A 16026-nucleotide genomic window follows, 5' to 3' on the forward strand; every position below is an offset into this window, starting at 1 on the left:
ATTTGATTTTATTCAGATCAGCATCTCCCAATTTAATTGAGTAGATCCTCTTGCGTTCGGCACAGATGCTTTTCCCTTGAGGAGTTTGTACATAAGCATTTCCAAGAATCAGACAAATTAAGCAAATTCCAATAGGATCAGCAGCCGCCTCTTCTTACAAAACTTTGCAATAAATTGACATATTGTACCCAAATCAAAAATGCAACTACCACAATGACACTTGAATTCTTGCTCTACTTTTTCCTCTTCATCTTGCTACTACTCACACTCACAAAATCATCAAAGCATAACAAGAATTCTACTACCTCTCCTCTCCCTCCAGGTCCATGGAAGCTTCCCTTGATAGGAAACATGCACCTTCTCTTCGGATCTCTTCCGCACATTGCTCTCAAAAACCTATCCACCAAATTCGGACCACTCATGTATCTCAAGCTAGGCCATGTCCCCACCATCATCGTCTCCTCCTCCGACGTCGCCAAGCAAGTCATGAAAACGCACGACCTGACCTTCGCCTCCCGCCCGCCTCTTCTGGCAGCCAAGATCATGTCGTACGAAAGCACGGACATAGCGTTCGCGCCATACGGACCCTACTGGCGGGAGCTTCGCAAGATCTGCACGCTCGAGCTCTTGAGTGCTAAGCGGGTCCAGTCCTTCCAGTCGCTGAGGCAGGAAGAGACTCTGATGCTTGTTCGATCCATAGCTTCGTGCACGGGATCACCGGTAAATCTGACTGAGAAAGCGTACGCTTCCGCTTATAGTCTCACTTCTAGGGCCGCGTTTGGCATGAAAACCAAGGAGCACGAAGCGTTTGTTTCGCTGGCTCAAGAAGGTATCGAAATGGCATCCGGTTTCGATCTTGCTGATGTGTATCCTTCTGTTAAGTTGCTTCAAGTGATGAGCAGAACTAGGTGGAGATTGACCAAGCTGCATCGAGAGGTAGACATGATTCTTGAGAACATCATTAATAAGCACAAATTAGACAAAACTGTGAATTGTAGTACAAGACAAGACGACCTAGTTGATGTTCTGCTAAAATATCAAGAGGGTGGACAGGAACTTCCCCTTACCATTGACAACATCAAAGCTGTTATCCTAGTAAGCTTTCTATTGTCTAAACCAGTCATTGAATCCTATTATCACTTGCTTACTAACATTTGTCTTCATAACAGGATGTTTTCAGTGCAGGAAGTGAGACGTCAGCGACAACCGTAGTTTGGGCAATGACTGAGATGCTGAGAGATACGCGAGTCCTAGAACGTGCGCAGGAAGAAGTTAGACGTGTTTTCAAGGACACGGGCTGTGTCGACGAATCTCACTTCGACCAGCTCAAATATCTCAAGACAGTAATTAAGGAGACACTAAGGTTGCATCCACCACTGCCCTTGTTACTCCCCAGAGAGTGCAGCCAGATCTGCAACATCAACGGGTACCAAATCCCACTGAAAGCGAGAATCATGGTGAACGCGTGGGCGATCGGGAGAGACCCTGAACAGTGGGGGGAGGACGCTGAAAGCTTTAAACCGGAGAGGTTTCTTGATGCTTCAATCGACTTTATAGGCAACAACTTCGAGTTTATTCCTTTTGGCGCAGGTAGAAGGGTATGCCCTGGGATCACATTTGGTCTCACCAATATCGAGCTTCAACTGGCGATGTTTCTCTATCATTTCGATTGGAATCTGCCCGACGGAATCAAACCACATGAACTAACAATGACAGAGACATTTGGCGTAACGGTTAAAAGGAAAGATGACTTGATGGCCGTTCCTACTGTCAAGATACCCCCCTCCAAATTCTTTGAATGTAGCAATGGATCAAGATTTGAATTCAAGTTAATATATATTTCTGTGGCATAATCAAGATTGAACCTTGATTGCAGGAAGCCTCATAGAGGTCAAGATACCCAATGTATTTTATGTCAAGAATCCAAAATCCATATTTCAATGTCACATATCACAAATGAGTTTGGATCCAAATCTTGGCATATCCCATGGCAAGATGATTTCACACAATACTCTGCCTTTATGCTAATGCATTTAACATAAGATCAAACCAATCACTAATCAAGACTGGAACTTGTTAGCTGGAAAAGGGATGCAGTGTTTTTCACTAACTATACACAGATACATAAGCCCAAAAACCAACCTCATAAGGGAAAGAAACAAAAAAGCAATGACAAAACAAGAAAAAATCAGAGCATATGTGGGACTTGCTTCTTTCTTATTGATCACAGAGCATGAAAACAAAAGTTACAAAACAACAAGAAAGGATTCAAGATTTGCATCTACGCCAATAGGGAAAACACATGATTTCTCTTATTCAGCATAAACAAGACAAACCTCAAAATCACAATCACATATACATACAGAGAGAGAGAGAGAGAGAGAGAGAGAGAGAGAGAGAGCAGAAAGAAAGCTAAATAACATAATTAGACCAATCAGAAATATGTGAAGTCTGATCCATGGTGAAGCTAGGAATCTTATCCAACTTAATCGGATTCTCCTTCCCTCCAATCAACCTCGCCGGATTCCCAACAGCCGTCGTCCTCGCCGGCACCTGCTTGAGAACGACAGAGCCGGCGCCAATCTTAGCCCCATCCTCAATCCTCACATTGCCAAGAACACAAGTCCCCGCACCAATCAGCACCCCATTCCCAATCTTCGGGTGCCGGTCGCCAGAGACCTTCCCGGTCCCACCCAACGTCACGTTATGCAGAATCGACACATTATCCCCGATCACCGCCGTTTCTCCAATCACAACCCCAGTAGCGTGATCGAGCAATATCCCCCGCCCAATTCTCGCCCCGGGGTGAATATTGATGTGATTTCAGCTCAATCTTAGCTCAAAACACCACAACGACAACCAAAATCAACACCGATTCAACATAACACGAGAAATCAACACAAGTAATGGGGGAAACGAAAATGATGGATTGATTAAAACGAACAATACAAGCTACGGAAAGTGAAATGACGAAAGGAACAACTGAACGAGAGGAAATGCTTCGGATCTACGATCCTTGGCCCAACGAACAATCACACAATTGACGTGCATGAAAAGATGGTGGCCCCATCCTTTTATACTCCCTCATCTCACGCATGCCACCTCACTCTAAACCACCTCACCCGTACCACCTTGCCAGCTCATCAATTCGGATGTCACATTCTCCTTATTCAATTCCTTCAACTCATTTATTATGCACTTAGGCGTCCTACTCTTACGTCGCATGTACGCATCGACCCCTCCACGATCGTGCATGCAACATTACCCTCTCCTTAAGGTTCCTTGTCCTCAAGGAACCAAGGAAAACGTTCTTTAATCACGTCGGCAAACTCCCATGAAGCATCGGCCGGAGATTGTCCCACCCAATGAATCAGCCATTGGGTAACAGCTTGGTTACGTCGTTTGATCATCTTCCGCTCGAGTATTGCCTGAGGAATGGCATCATTAATATGGGATATAACAGGAAGATCTGGTACTGGACCGTTAGGAGGTGATGCGGCCTTCAGTAAGGACACATGGAAGACATCATGTATCGCAGCAGTAGTAGGCAATCTCAGTTTATACGCCACTTTTCCAATCCGGTCTTGAATCTGATATGGCCCATAGTATTTAGGCTCAAACTTTTGATGGTGTCCTCGTATGGATTTCTGCCTGTAAGCCTGCAGCCTTAACCATACCCAATCTCCAATAGAATATTCTTTATCCTCCCTGTGCTTATCGGCTTGCTTCCTCATCCTTGCTGCAGATTTCTCCAAGTTTTGCTTCAAGATTTGAATCATTTCCTCTCTATCCCTCAATGCAATGTCCACTGCCTCAACTTGAGAATCTCCTGGTAGATAAGGGACATGAAGAGGAGGAGCATACCCATACAATGCCTCAAAGGGTGTCATCTTAATACTGGTATGAAATGAAGTATTATACCAATACTCTGCAAGGCCTAGCCAATGTGCCCACGAATGAGGTTTCTCCCCTACCGAGCACCTTAGATAGCTCTGCAAACAACGGTTCACCACCTCTGATTGCCCATCGGTTTCAGGGTGATAGGCTGTAGAATATAACAGCTCCACACCTAGCAATCCAAAGAATTCCTTCCAGAAAACCCCCACAAAGATAGCTCCGCGATCACTGACTATTTTAACTGGCATACCATGTAATTTGAAGACAGAGTTCAAGAATACATCAGCTACTTGTTTGGCTGTGAAAGGGTGAGACAACGCCATGAAATGAGCATATTTGCTCAACCTATCCACCACCACCATTATAGCATTTCTTCCTTGAGAATTTGGAAGAGCCTCAATGAAGTCCATAGTTAAATCAGTGAACAAGGCAGTAGGTACTGGAAGTGGTTGCAATAGTCCAGCTTTTGCGGAGTTACCCGGTTTATATCTTTGACACACCACACAAACTCTAACAAACTCCCTCACTTCCTTCAACAACTTAGGCCAATACAACAAGGCTGAGATCCTTTTATAAGTCACCAACACTCCAGAATGTCCAGCCAAGGCAGAATTGTGAAAAAGAGATAGAATCTGAGCCTTTAAATGCAAATCATTACCCACTACAAGCTTACCATACCTCCTTAGCTCTTCCTTATGCCAGCTGAATTTTGGATGAGAGTCACGGTTCTTCTTTTGTCTGCAATAATCTGTTGGATCTGTGAATCCTTAGCCCAAGATGCCTTAATCTTAGTAATAAGCTCAATAGGAATAATATAAGATGTAAGGGCATAAACCATAGTTTCTGGTACTCTGGAGAGTGCGTCAGCAGCAGAGTTTTCAACCCCTTTCTTGTACCGAATTTCATAGTCAAAATGCATAAGCTTGGCCATCCAAGCTTGTTGTGTTGGAGTAGTGAGTTTCTGCTCCAACAAATACTTCAAACTTTGATGATCCGTCATTATAATAAACTTTCTGCATTGCAAATAGTGATACCACTTTTTTACTGCCATTAAAATGGCCAGCAGCTCCTTTTCATAGACTGATAAGGCTTGGTATCTCACTGATAAGGCCTTGCTGATAAAGGCTACGGGATGTTTCTCTTGCATCAAGACAGCCCCTATTCCAACTCCAGAAGCATCAGTTTCTACTACAAAGTCTTTGGTGAAGTCAGGCAGGGCTAATACAGGAGCTGAAACCATGGCCAATTTCAGCTGCTCGAAAGCTTTTTGAGCTTCTTCCGTCCAACAAAACGTGGTTTTCTTGGTCATTTCCACTAGTGGTCGAGCTATTACACCATATCCTGACACAAATCTTCGATAATACCCCGTTAATCCCAAGAAACTCCGGATATGCTTAATAGTCTTTGGTTGAGGCCATTCTCTGACTGCTTCAGTTTTGCTGCTGTCAGTTGCTACGCCCTCCTTTGATATAACATGGCCCAAATACTCCACTTTTCTGCAGCCAAATGCACACTTGGACCTCTTGGCCAATAAGTTTTGTTGCTTCATCAGACCCAACACCACAGACAAATGTTTCTCATGATCTTCCTTGTTGCTGCTGTAGATGAGTATATCATCAAAAAATACCAGTACAAACTTCCTTAGATGGGCTCTAAACACCGTATTCATAAGGTTTTGAAATGTGGCTGGTGCATTTGTGAGGCCGAAAGGCATCACTAAAAACTCATAGTGCCCGGCATGAGTTTTAAATGCTGTTTTAAACACATCTTCAGGAGCCATTCTTACCTGCCAGTAACCCGATCTCAGATCGATCTTAGAAAACCATTTAGCTCTTCCTAGTTCATCAAGCAATTCCTCAATTACCGGAATAGGGTATTTATCCTTGATTGTAATAGCATTGAGTGATCGGTAGTCAACACACATCCTCCACGAAGAGTCTTTCTTCTTCACCAAGACTATAGGACTAGCAAATGGACTCTGACTTTCCCTGATCACTCCCGATTCTAGCATTTCTTTAATCATGTTTTCAATCACATCTTTCTGTTGAGCTGCATATTTGTAGGGTCTAATATTCACTGCTTCGGCCCCTTCTTTCAATACAATCTTATGATCCTGAGCTCTCAATGGAGGCAATCCTCTTGGCTCTTCAAACATATCAACATAAGTTGTCAGTATAGCATCCAATTCTGGCCAAATTTCTTCCTCATGCATTCCATAGCAACTTCCAAACTCTCCTTCCGCAGTAGGCATCAACAAACTCATCTTATGCTCATGATCATCTGTATCATTTTGCTTACACACATGCAACTGATGCAGCTGCTCACTCTTAACAGGCCAATCCTCTCCTAGCAACTTAACCTCTTCCCCATTCAACAGAAACACCATACTGAGCTTACTAAAGTCCCATTTAATTTCTCCCAAGGTAGATAACCATTGGCCACCCAAAATAAGATCGTAAGTTTCCAGCTGAATTACATAAACTTCAGTGGTGAATTTGAAACTCTGCATTTCCCACTGGAAGGTGCTACTCTTTTGAGTACACTGCAGCAATTGCCCATTTGCTACTTCCACGGCTCTAGGTGGAACCTGCACAAATTGGCCCTTAATTTTTCCAGCCACTCGACTACTAAGGAAGTTGTGAGTACTCCCCGTATCAATCAGTATTTTGAGCACCTTTTTTCTGACATAATCCTTTCATTCTCATAATTTGAGGACCCTCTCTTCCCCATACTGCGTGTAGAGATAACTGCAGATTAAGTTCATCTTCAGATTCTTCCTCTACCTGCTCCCCTTCCTCATCTTCTTTCACTTCGGTCTCGTCCCCCAGCATTTGCATAACATAAGAGCGTCGCTTAGTGCAATGGTGATTCGGTGTGAACCTCTCCTTACACCAGAAACACTCATTTCTTGCCCTCTTCTCATCCATTTCCTCGGGTGTAAGGTTATGGTGGTTTCTAGCTCCGCCAGCTCTGCCATTATCCCGACCGCCACCCGCATTAACATTTCCACTAGGCTTGTAATTAGTAGATGTTACCACCAATGGTTTGGATTGAGAATAGTAGCTGCTTGCACCCTGCCCTACGTTATGATTTGCTTTCGACTTTCCTCCTAGAGCTCTCACCGTCAGCTCCTGTAATTTAGCCAACGAATAAGCCTCAGCCAAACACTTTGGTCTGAACATTCTCACCGGCATTTGGAGTTCATCAACCAGCCCAGATAAGAAGAAACTAAGTGCCTGATCCTCTCTAATTCCCGTTCGCGGGTAGATCTCATCAAACTGATCCATGTATAATTGCAGAGTACCCTTCTGCTTCAAATTCCTAAGATCTGCTAGTGGATCTTCGTAAGCATGCGCGCCAAATCTCGCTCCCAACGCTGCAATATAGCAATTCCAATCGGCATAAGCCGCTTCACCTTGCAAGCTTGCAAAACCCCGATGCCATTGTAAGGCTTTCCCTTCGAAGTGGATCGCCGCCACTCTTACTCGATCCTTGAACGGCACCTTTGCCACCTCAAAGAAAAATTCAGATCGCATAACCCAGCCTTCAAATCCCTCTCCATCGAACTTAGGAAACTCATATCGAGTTGATCTTCCCAGATCCTCTCTCACATCATTCAGGTCTACCGCGATTTCCTTCTTCTTCCCACTACCTTCACCTACTTCCGAATTCTGCATGTACTGTTGATTTTGCAGGCTGATGGTTGCAATAGCTTTCATAATACCCTCCAATTTCCCTTCAATTTTCCCTTCCTGCTTCTTCGCAAACTGCTCAATCATCTCACCCATTCTCCTCTCCATCGCCTCCATCAACATCTTCCTCTCCGACTCGGCACCGCGCGTCGCCGAACTCATGTCCGGAGATCGAGAGCTCTGGATACCACTTGATGTGATTTCAGCTCAATCTTAGCTCAAAACACCACAACGACAACCAAAATCAACACCGATTCAACATAACACGAGAAATCAACACAAGTAATGGGGGAAACGAAAATGATGGATTGATTAAAACGAACAATACAAGCTACGGAAAGTGAAATGACGAAAGGAACAACTGAACGAGAGGAAATGCTTCGGATCTACGATCCTTGGCCCAACGAACAATCACACAATTGACGTGCATGAAAAGATGGTGGCCCCATCCTTTTATACTCCCTCATCTCACGCATGCCACCTCACTCTAAACCACCTCACCCGTACCACCTTGCCAGCTCATCAATTCGGATGTCACATTCTCCTTATTCAATTCCTTCAACTCATTTATTATGCACTTAGGCGTCCTACTCTTACGTCGCATGTACGCATCGACCCCTCCACGATCGTGCATGCAACAAATATCCACCGCGAAAACCTCCGAGACTCTGTTCTGAATCAAGAGGGCCAAGATTTTGCGGCCGTTCCGCCATAAATTGTGGCCAATTCTGTGAGTCTGGCAAGCTAAGAAGCCCTTGAAATTCAAGAAGCAGTGGACGTAGCCGAAGCAGGCGGGGTCCCTTTCCTTGACGGCGAGCAAGTCGTGGCAGACTGCGCGCATGATTTCGCGATCCTCGCGCAAAACCGCGATGAAGAGGTCGTGGAGGGTTGCGACGGGGAGGGTGGAGTCGGCCAATTTGGTGGAGATGTGATTGGCGAGAGCGGTGTCCATGGAATCATGGGAAAGGATGGAGGCGGAGTAGTAGTTGCGCAAAATGGATTCTTGATGGACGGCGGCCCTGGCCTCGTCCTTGATCCGCGGCCATAAATCGAGTGGAATGGGGTTGGTGGGTAAATTGGGGCGGGGGAATTTGTGGGATGGGGTTTGGGTGGTGGAAGAGTGGAGGCAGCAGGTGTTAAACTTAGAGGGTAATGGCTGCTTGAGAAGAAAGGGCGGGCGAAGGAAATTTGTAGACATGGATGGAATGGGAGTAATTGTGAGGTGTAATTTGTGGGTTTCATTCAAATTTTAAAGAGACTTGAGTTATGGTTATGTGGAGGTGGAATGTTGCCATGCTAGGGTTACCAGGTTGCTTCTACATCTCTTGTCTAGTTATTCATGGGGATTAATATTTACTTATGTATTTCTGGTGAATGTATTCATTAATATAAGGACTATTTAATATTTTTTTATATTAAAATTTTCTTTATTGTTAATTCTCATCAAACGCATATTACGATTTTTTTTACAACGCCAATCTCCATGGATTTTTTTTAATCGAATGATCGGTAATCAAACAGTTGGGTACAAGTTATCAAACAAAATTCCTAATCCGACGTCAGAAATTTACTTGAAACAATAACGACAAAATCAAAAATAATTTGGGATTTTTCGTAGTTCAGTTCGATTGAATTATATCACATTTGAAGCTGCAAATAAAAATAAGATGACTTAATTCTACAATTAAAACAGGGATCGTATTATTAAAGAAAGCAGAATATGTCTTCTTTCAAGTTCAAGGTGTCTAGAAAAGATGAGTAGCAGTAGTAGTATTATATTCAGAGGCAAATAATTGAATGGAATGAGGCCGTGATGTTGGTACACATTCACTCTTCTTTAACTATCTTCGTCTTTTACATTATTATTAATGAGTTTAGTAAGTACACATTTTTGTCATACACAAATCTAAAGAAAATATTAAAATCCTCCTGTGAGCTAGTACTAGTTTTTTTATTTATTCTTGGATTTATTTATTGATGTAGGAATTGTTTTAGTGTGCAATTAAGTTCCAGCGAATTGGCTTTTATTGAGTTAAAAATAAACAAATTATATCCAGCAGAATTATATACTTTGGGTTTATCCAATTTTATCTTGGAAGCTAATTTTAGGGTATTTTATTATTGATGCGAAGCATATTTCCTATATTTTTCCCCTTAGACTAAACATTTGTATGTAAATTACGACTCATCAAATTGTGTTTTCATCGAAGTTTAGGATGCAAAAGCTAGATTGTTCTTCGATTGCGGTCAACTAGAGCAATGCTTATTAACTGAATGGTTATAATTAATGTTGCAGCACACGAACAAAGAAGTGAACTTGAAGGTGTGGAGAGAAGGTGAAGTGTACGGAGATATCCAGTTGATGCCTCTCGTGGATTACTACAGCCTGCTTACTTATAAAACCATTGCTAATTGCATCCTTGGGAGTGAAATAATGTCCGCTAGATTCAACTGGAACCATCACTTATCAGGCAACAATGCCGGGTGATATCCCGAAGGCAGCTAGAGTCCAGACGTGAACGCCCGGTCGGGCGATTTCATGTGTCGAAATGCCCGGTCGGGCGATTTCCGTAAGGCATTGTGAAGTCAGCAAGGGACGAATTTCAGTCACCCGGCCGGGCAAGTTTTCAGCTTCAAAATAACACCCGGCCGGGTGTTTCAAATTTAACTGCAAGTTGGCAGTTACTGTAGCTGTTGGGCTTGAAAGAAAAACAGGGGGCCGACGGTTTAGTGAAGGGGGGAACGACTTGGGACAGAAAAGAGGAGAAGGAAGGAGGAGAGAAGAAGACCGATCCAAATCTCCACTCGGGAGATCGTCCATCATCTAGAGTTGGAGAACACCACGGAGTTCTCGGTTCACGGTTCTTTTGGTGTAATTAATTCTAGTATGTTTGGTTAGATTTCCTTCGTTGCTCCGAATATGTTGTAGGGTGAATTGTAGGATACTTTGATAATTTTTATGGTTTAACTTATGTGTGATTCTTGTTCATGAATGGTTTAATTATTCTACTAATCTCGAGACGTCTAGATAGGTAGAATTTTGTAGCCTTTATTCTATTGCCTCTTTAGCGTAGATTTTGGTCGTTACTCATGTGCAAGGAACTCGAGATTTGGTACTTGTTCAGAGAGATAATCTCGAGTGGATCGATAGTTTAATCAATGAATTTGGTTTGATGTCTGCGCGCTTCCGCGTGGGCATTAAATTAATATGATCTAATTATCGTGTTTGACAATTATAGAAGCTAATCTAAAGCTTACTGCGCGACCTAGCAGGGGTGATAGGTTAGTGAGTAGAACCTTGGAGACGTATTCAGCTTATCCTAGGTATACAATTCCCTTGAAGTATTCAGCGGATAGGGAGCGTAAAACAAACTTAATCCTCTTAAGCATAGTCTTGGTCGTAGTAATCCATCGAAATATCCCAATTCGTATGCCCAAGACATATAGGAGCAATGATTTCTTCTTATCATATTTTCTAGTTTCGTATTTTATTTATCTTTGTTTGTTTTATCCTTTCTTTATCCAACTTTATTTTGTCTATCTCAAATTAAATAACCTACACCTCCCTGTGGTTCGACACTCGATGTACTACAGCTGACTTTGTACTCTTGCAGATAGGTTGTAATATTAGAGCTATTTTATTAAACTTGTGTGTTAATAATCCATTAATTTAAAAGCTCGAAAATTACACGTCAATTATTCTGGAATAATTAGGCAAAATTTGCATAGATGCAACTCTATGGAGACGAGCAAGATTACGCAGTTGATATTGGGTACACAATTGATAGATATTTACACATGGCTGATTGAGATAGCACATAGTTGAATGAATTAAATAATTGAAAGAGAGTATATAATTTTACAGTTGAGACAATAAACATTTTTTTGACATTTGAAATACACATTTAACAGTGAGTCTAAATTTAATTATACTACTACACAGTTTATATTGACTACAGTCTACACAATTGACAATCCATTTTTGAACCTATATCCGAACGATAATAGGAAGGCTCTATTAGGGAGATTAAACAAAACGTGAACAAAACGGATGTCCCTAATAGAGCCTTCCTATTAAACACTTCCAGATCAAATTAATTTGGCGGTTCTACAAATATTTGATCAGATACAATTCAGGTTTCGAAGATATTCGTATGTAGATTCTGTAAAAAACTTTGAACCCAGAAATTGATCATAAGAAGAGGCTGAAAACGAAGAGTCGCGTCTCTTCGTTTCATAACTATTTTTAATAGTTTTTGGCGGGAACAGGAAATTGCAAAATAGTCATTCAACTTTCGGAAATTACGTTTCCGGATGAATTTTCTGTACAACAACTTTAATGGAAATTAAAAAAATTTCCAAGCTGACCTGGCAGCTCAACCCCAGCCAGGGGCTCTGGTCCAAGCCAGGGGCTCTGCCCCTTGGACCCCGCTACTCGGGGTCGGGGGCGCTGCCCCCGAATCCCCGTCTAATAATAAGGAATTCAAATAAGTGTACACTACGCACTTCCAACTTATTTGATGTCTTATTATGATCACGTTAATCAATCAAGTTAATCCAATTACACTAAAATATCCAACAGGCTCTTGCCGACTTGGTGGCATTGCATATCATTGGACCTTGCTCATTGGTTTAAGCTATATTTAACTTTGTCACATACAAGTAATATGAAATACTATCGAGTAGCAAAAAATGGTGTATAGTATTATCAAAAGTGAGTGGGACCTACGATCCACTAAAATACATGCGGCGCAGCAATACCTTGTTGAAAAATTTTGAGATACAAACTTACCGGGCGAAAATTACACGGTAAAAACAAAGAGAAAATTACATGGAAACAACTGGAAAAAAAATTACACGGAAAAAATTGTGGAAAGCGGTAAGCCGAGTCGAGGAGTCCTCTTTCCACAAGACGAGATAAGCCCCGGTAGTGCTCTCGGTTTGACGTGTAGATAAAACGGCTTCATCTCTGAAGTAGCAGCACCGCTAGCAGCAGAGCTCCGGCGAACGGGAGTAAGGCGGGGGCAGAGCTTCGACGGGAAGATTACGGCGAACAGGAGTAAGGCGGGGGCAGAGCTTCGACGGAAAGATTATGCAGAGAGGGAGAGAGCGTGTATGCAAGAATGCTTGAGTTTGTTGTGTTTTGAATGCAATGGATGCATGCTTATTTATAGGCCAAGTCGGGGCTTGACGCTCAACGACCAGCTCCAAAGAACAGCCCAAAGGCTACCCAAAGACCAATTACCAAGGCACAAGGTGCACAGAGTCACGGTGCGCGGGTCGCGGGCGGGCTGCGGCGCGCCCGTGTGGGCTCTGTCACCCATCTTATTCCACGATAATTATTACACATAATAATTCATCTTATTAAATACTTCATCAAAGAAGTTTATCATCCCCGATGTGGGATAATTAACACTTAGTTAATTAATCCCTTAGTTTTTTTTCTCATATCTCATTTATAGCTTTATTGTGACTAACTTTAATATATTATTTCTCACTCACCGGGAATCGGATTTGAGAAAATGAATATGCTACGGTCATCTACTCGGAACTTAGATCGACACTATTACATTTAATTTCACAAAATTTAATGTCTTGTAACATTTATTATTAGTCAAAGTCGTTTGACCAAACATGATTCCAACATAGCTCAGATTCTGTGTTGAGAAGTACTAACAATCATTTCATGTCTTCAACATTACATAACTTTCATGATTCTTTCAATTTCATTGTTTATACTTTATTATTCCCACTATTTTATTTCATGAGAAACTAATCTGCCCAATTCTAAATATTTGACATTCTTTTGTATGATTGCTTTCCCTCCAATTATAAACTGATATTTAGTCTTAATTAATGGATCCTAGCTTTCTTGTTCTGACTTATTCTAAATATCCGCAGCTCAACTGATAGAATTGAGAGAATTAATACTTATGAAACCATGATCACTTACTTACTCAAGTTGGTTCATGCATAACTAAAATTTGATATTCATTACTGGCTGAATACACATTAAAAAGAAATGCCAAAGATTTCAACTATCACCCAACAAAATGTAGCGTTGTCTCCATCTTTCCCTGCTGAAGCCAATAAATATCATGTGTACAACGAAATCACAGTTTACATTTACCGTGAGATCTAAAGCTTAACCTCCACATCAACACCGGCAGGCAAGTCGAGTCGAGCTGCATCAAGGAGTCAATTGTTTGCGCAGTTGGGTAAAGGATGTCAATGAGTCGCTGGTGAGTTCTAATTTCAAAATGGAACCTCGCATCTTTGTGCACGTGAGGAGATTTGAGAAAACAGTACACCCTTCTCTTTGTTGGTAGAGGCACTGGACCCATAGTCTTTGCATTCGTTGTCCTTGCCGCTTCCATTATCAGTATGATCTCAGTTTGATTATAATCTTCTGCTTAGGTGCAACCTGAAACCAAAACACCCTTTTAGTAAGTACTTGAACATGCATATCCCGTGTGGGCCATATTTTTATGGCTAGGATGTTATTTGTTAGGGTAAGAAATTGTCCTAAGATAAAATTTCTGGGCAGGTAGATTACATGAAATTTAGCGTTGTGTTTCTCCAATTTCCTAGAAATAAAAGTTACTTTCATGCTTCTTGTTCCCTTCACAAAAAACAATCTTGGCTATTCTTGAGAAATCATAGTTATCCATCTAAAACTGGTTTCTGAAGGAAAAAAAACAAGAACTTACTCAGTGCATTAATCCCAAGAATCTTCAGACCAGAGTGAAGATCCCTAATGGGGAAAGGGATAGTCAAAAATGAATTTGAAGGAAACATAGAATCTAGACTTTCATATGAGGTCAGATAGACTATATTGTACTTGCAAAAGCAGTGACCATTTTTCCTAACATCTCCTTTTTGGAGATATAATTTACATATAAAACTATAAACCTGTGTTTTATGCATGGACTGCAGAAGTTGATACACAGGGTACATTGATTTTGATTCTAATTAGAAGGTCCTCAGTGAGTTAGGATTTAGAAACATTTCTAATAAAATGTGAGGAACTCTATTATTAAATTATATCAACTGATAACAGAGACAAGACCACTTTAAAGTTCAATTGTTCCAATACTGGTAGGTGTCGTTCGGTTGCTATGACTAATTATCATATGATTATCCATCTAGGATTAAGTTGTGAGTTATTTTAGTTGGAGGGGATGACTATGACTCATTATCATATGATTATCCATCTAGGATAGAGTTGTTAGGTTATTTTAGTTGGAGGGGATTGACTATGACTCATTATCATATGATTATCCATCTAAGAATTAAGTTGTGAGATTCATGAACCAAACATAATACATATTCAATCATCAGATAATCTTTCAAACTAAGCCCCTAGTGGAATATAGAAGAGTTTGTATTTAACTTGTTTTTATTTCTCAGAAGTGATTGATAGGACATAAGTATACTCTTAGTATAAATTAATGTCTGTATGTAACAAGATAGGAGAACATCAAATTCCTGCTAAAAGTTAGGAGAAACATGTACCATGTCTACAAAATCCAATGTGGTCTAATATAATCAAGATAAGTCACATAAAAGAGTGTTTGAACGACAAGCTTGAGTTTTGATTTATAACCATAATTCCATGAAGGATAATTAATACTTAGTATTTTTAACCTCAAGATGGCTTAGTTTTAATATCAGCACAATTTTCATAGCAGGACCAAAATTAGTGAAGTTACGAAGAGGACATGAAAATACCTTATCCGAATCTGCACCAACACTCAATGCTGAAGCAGAAGGAGACTCGTCCTAAAAACCACACAATAAACATATTCACCATAACGAAAACAAATTTGAGCTGATTAAATGGCAGTACAAGAAAACCTCAGTAGCAGTAGAACCGGCACTGGATTCCAATACTTGAGGAGCAGCCATATCTCTCGAAGAAGTGATTCGACAAGGCTTCAACGCCATAAACTTTTGAGGGGTACGAACAGTAGAACGAAACTTGCGGTCTCGAAGAAATAATTGACGAATTGCACACAGGAATTGAAGCCATTTTCGAATTGTAGAGAGCTTTATCCCTCAATATGTGGGTATGATATGGATACTGCTCTGCACAAATTATCAGCAGCTTCTTTATCCAAAACTTCGTGATCTTTTTTCACACTTAATATCTACACTACATTTCTAAGGTTAAATATATTACTATGACCCTTTCCGTAGCATTAAAAAGAGTAGCTACTCAAGCATCATGAACATACTATCGTCCGATCCTAAAATTTTCAGTAAAATTAAACAGACTTGGCTTGTCTAAATTCCAACATGGAAACGCCGGGATTGTCATTTTTCATGAGGTAAATGACGTAGTTTAGTTTAGGGCTTCTTAAAATCGATTCATTCTTCAATTCTGATCTTCAGCCGTAGGTGAGTTCCCTTTTGTTCTTTGTGATTCAATTCTTAT

General features: G+C 41.1%; 2 protein-coding genes and 1 pseudogene across 2 annotated transcripts; 1 reads left to right on the top strand and 2 right to left on the bottom strand.

Annotated features, from left to right (window-relative positions):
• Window positions 1–213: 213 nt before the first annotated feature.
• On the top strand, window positions 214–2130 carry LOC121808281 (salviol synthase-like). Its single transcript, XM_042208682.1, has 2 exons — window positions 214–1095; window positions 1170–2130. The coding sequence occupies exons 1-2, from the start codon at window positions 214–216 to the stop codon at window positions 1851–1853; spliced, it is 1566 nt and encodes a 521-aa protein (XP_042064616.1). The 3' UTR covers window positions 1854–2130.
• A 160-nt stretch (window positions 2131–2290) lies between these two features.
• On the bottom strand, window positions 2291–8923 carry LOC121808280 (serine acetyltransferase 1, chloroplastic-like). The gene is made up of 2 exons (XM_042208681.1): window positions 8231–8923; window positions 2291–2809 (listed from the first exon to the last, which is right to left on the bottom strand). The coding sequence occupies exons 1-2, from the start codon at window positions 8785–8787 to the stop codon at window positions 2413–2415; spliced, it is 954 nt and encodes a 317-aa protein (XP_042064615.1). The 5' UTR covers window positions 8788–8923; the 3' UTR covers window positions 2291–2412.
• A 4698-nt stretch (window positions 8924–13621) lies between these two features.
• On the bottom strand, window positions 13622–15578 carry LOC121807953 (annotated as a pseudogene).
• Window positions 15579–16026: the final 448 nt, after the last annotated feature.

The sequence above is a fragment of the Salvia splendens genome, chromosome 6, assembly GCF_004379255.2.
Source record: "Salvia splendens isolate huo1 chromosome 6, SspV2, whole genome shotgun sequence".
NCBI lineage: Eukaryota > Viridiplantae > Streptophyta > Magnoliopsida > Lamiales > Lamiaceae > Salvia > Salvia splendens.

Bases quoted from the DNA above. Each gene is read 5' to 3' on its own strand.
- LOC121808281 (XM_042208682.1), top strand. From the start codon at position 214: ATGACACTTGAATTCTTGCTCTACTTTTTCCTCTTCATCTTGCTACTA. The intron at 1,096-1,169 runs GTAAGCTTTCTA...TCTTCATAACAG, and splicing joins ACATCAAAGCTGTTATCCTA to GATGTTTTCAGTGCAGGAAG.
- LOC121808280 (XM_042208681.1), bottom strand. From the start codon at position 8,787: ATGTCTACAAATTTCCTTCGCCCGCCCTTTCTTCTCAAGCAGCCATTA. The intron at 2,810-8,230 runs TTGTTGCATGCA...TCACATCAATAT, and splicing joins GAGGTTTTCGCGGTGGATAT to TCACCCCGGGGCGAGAATTG.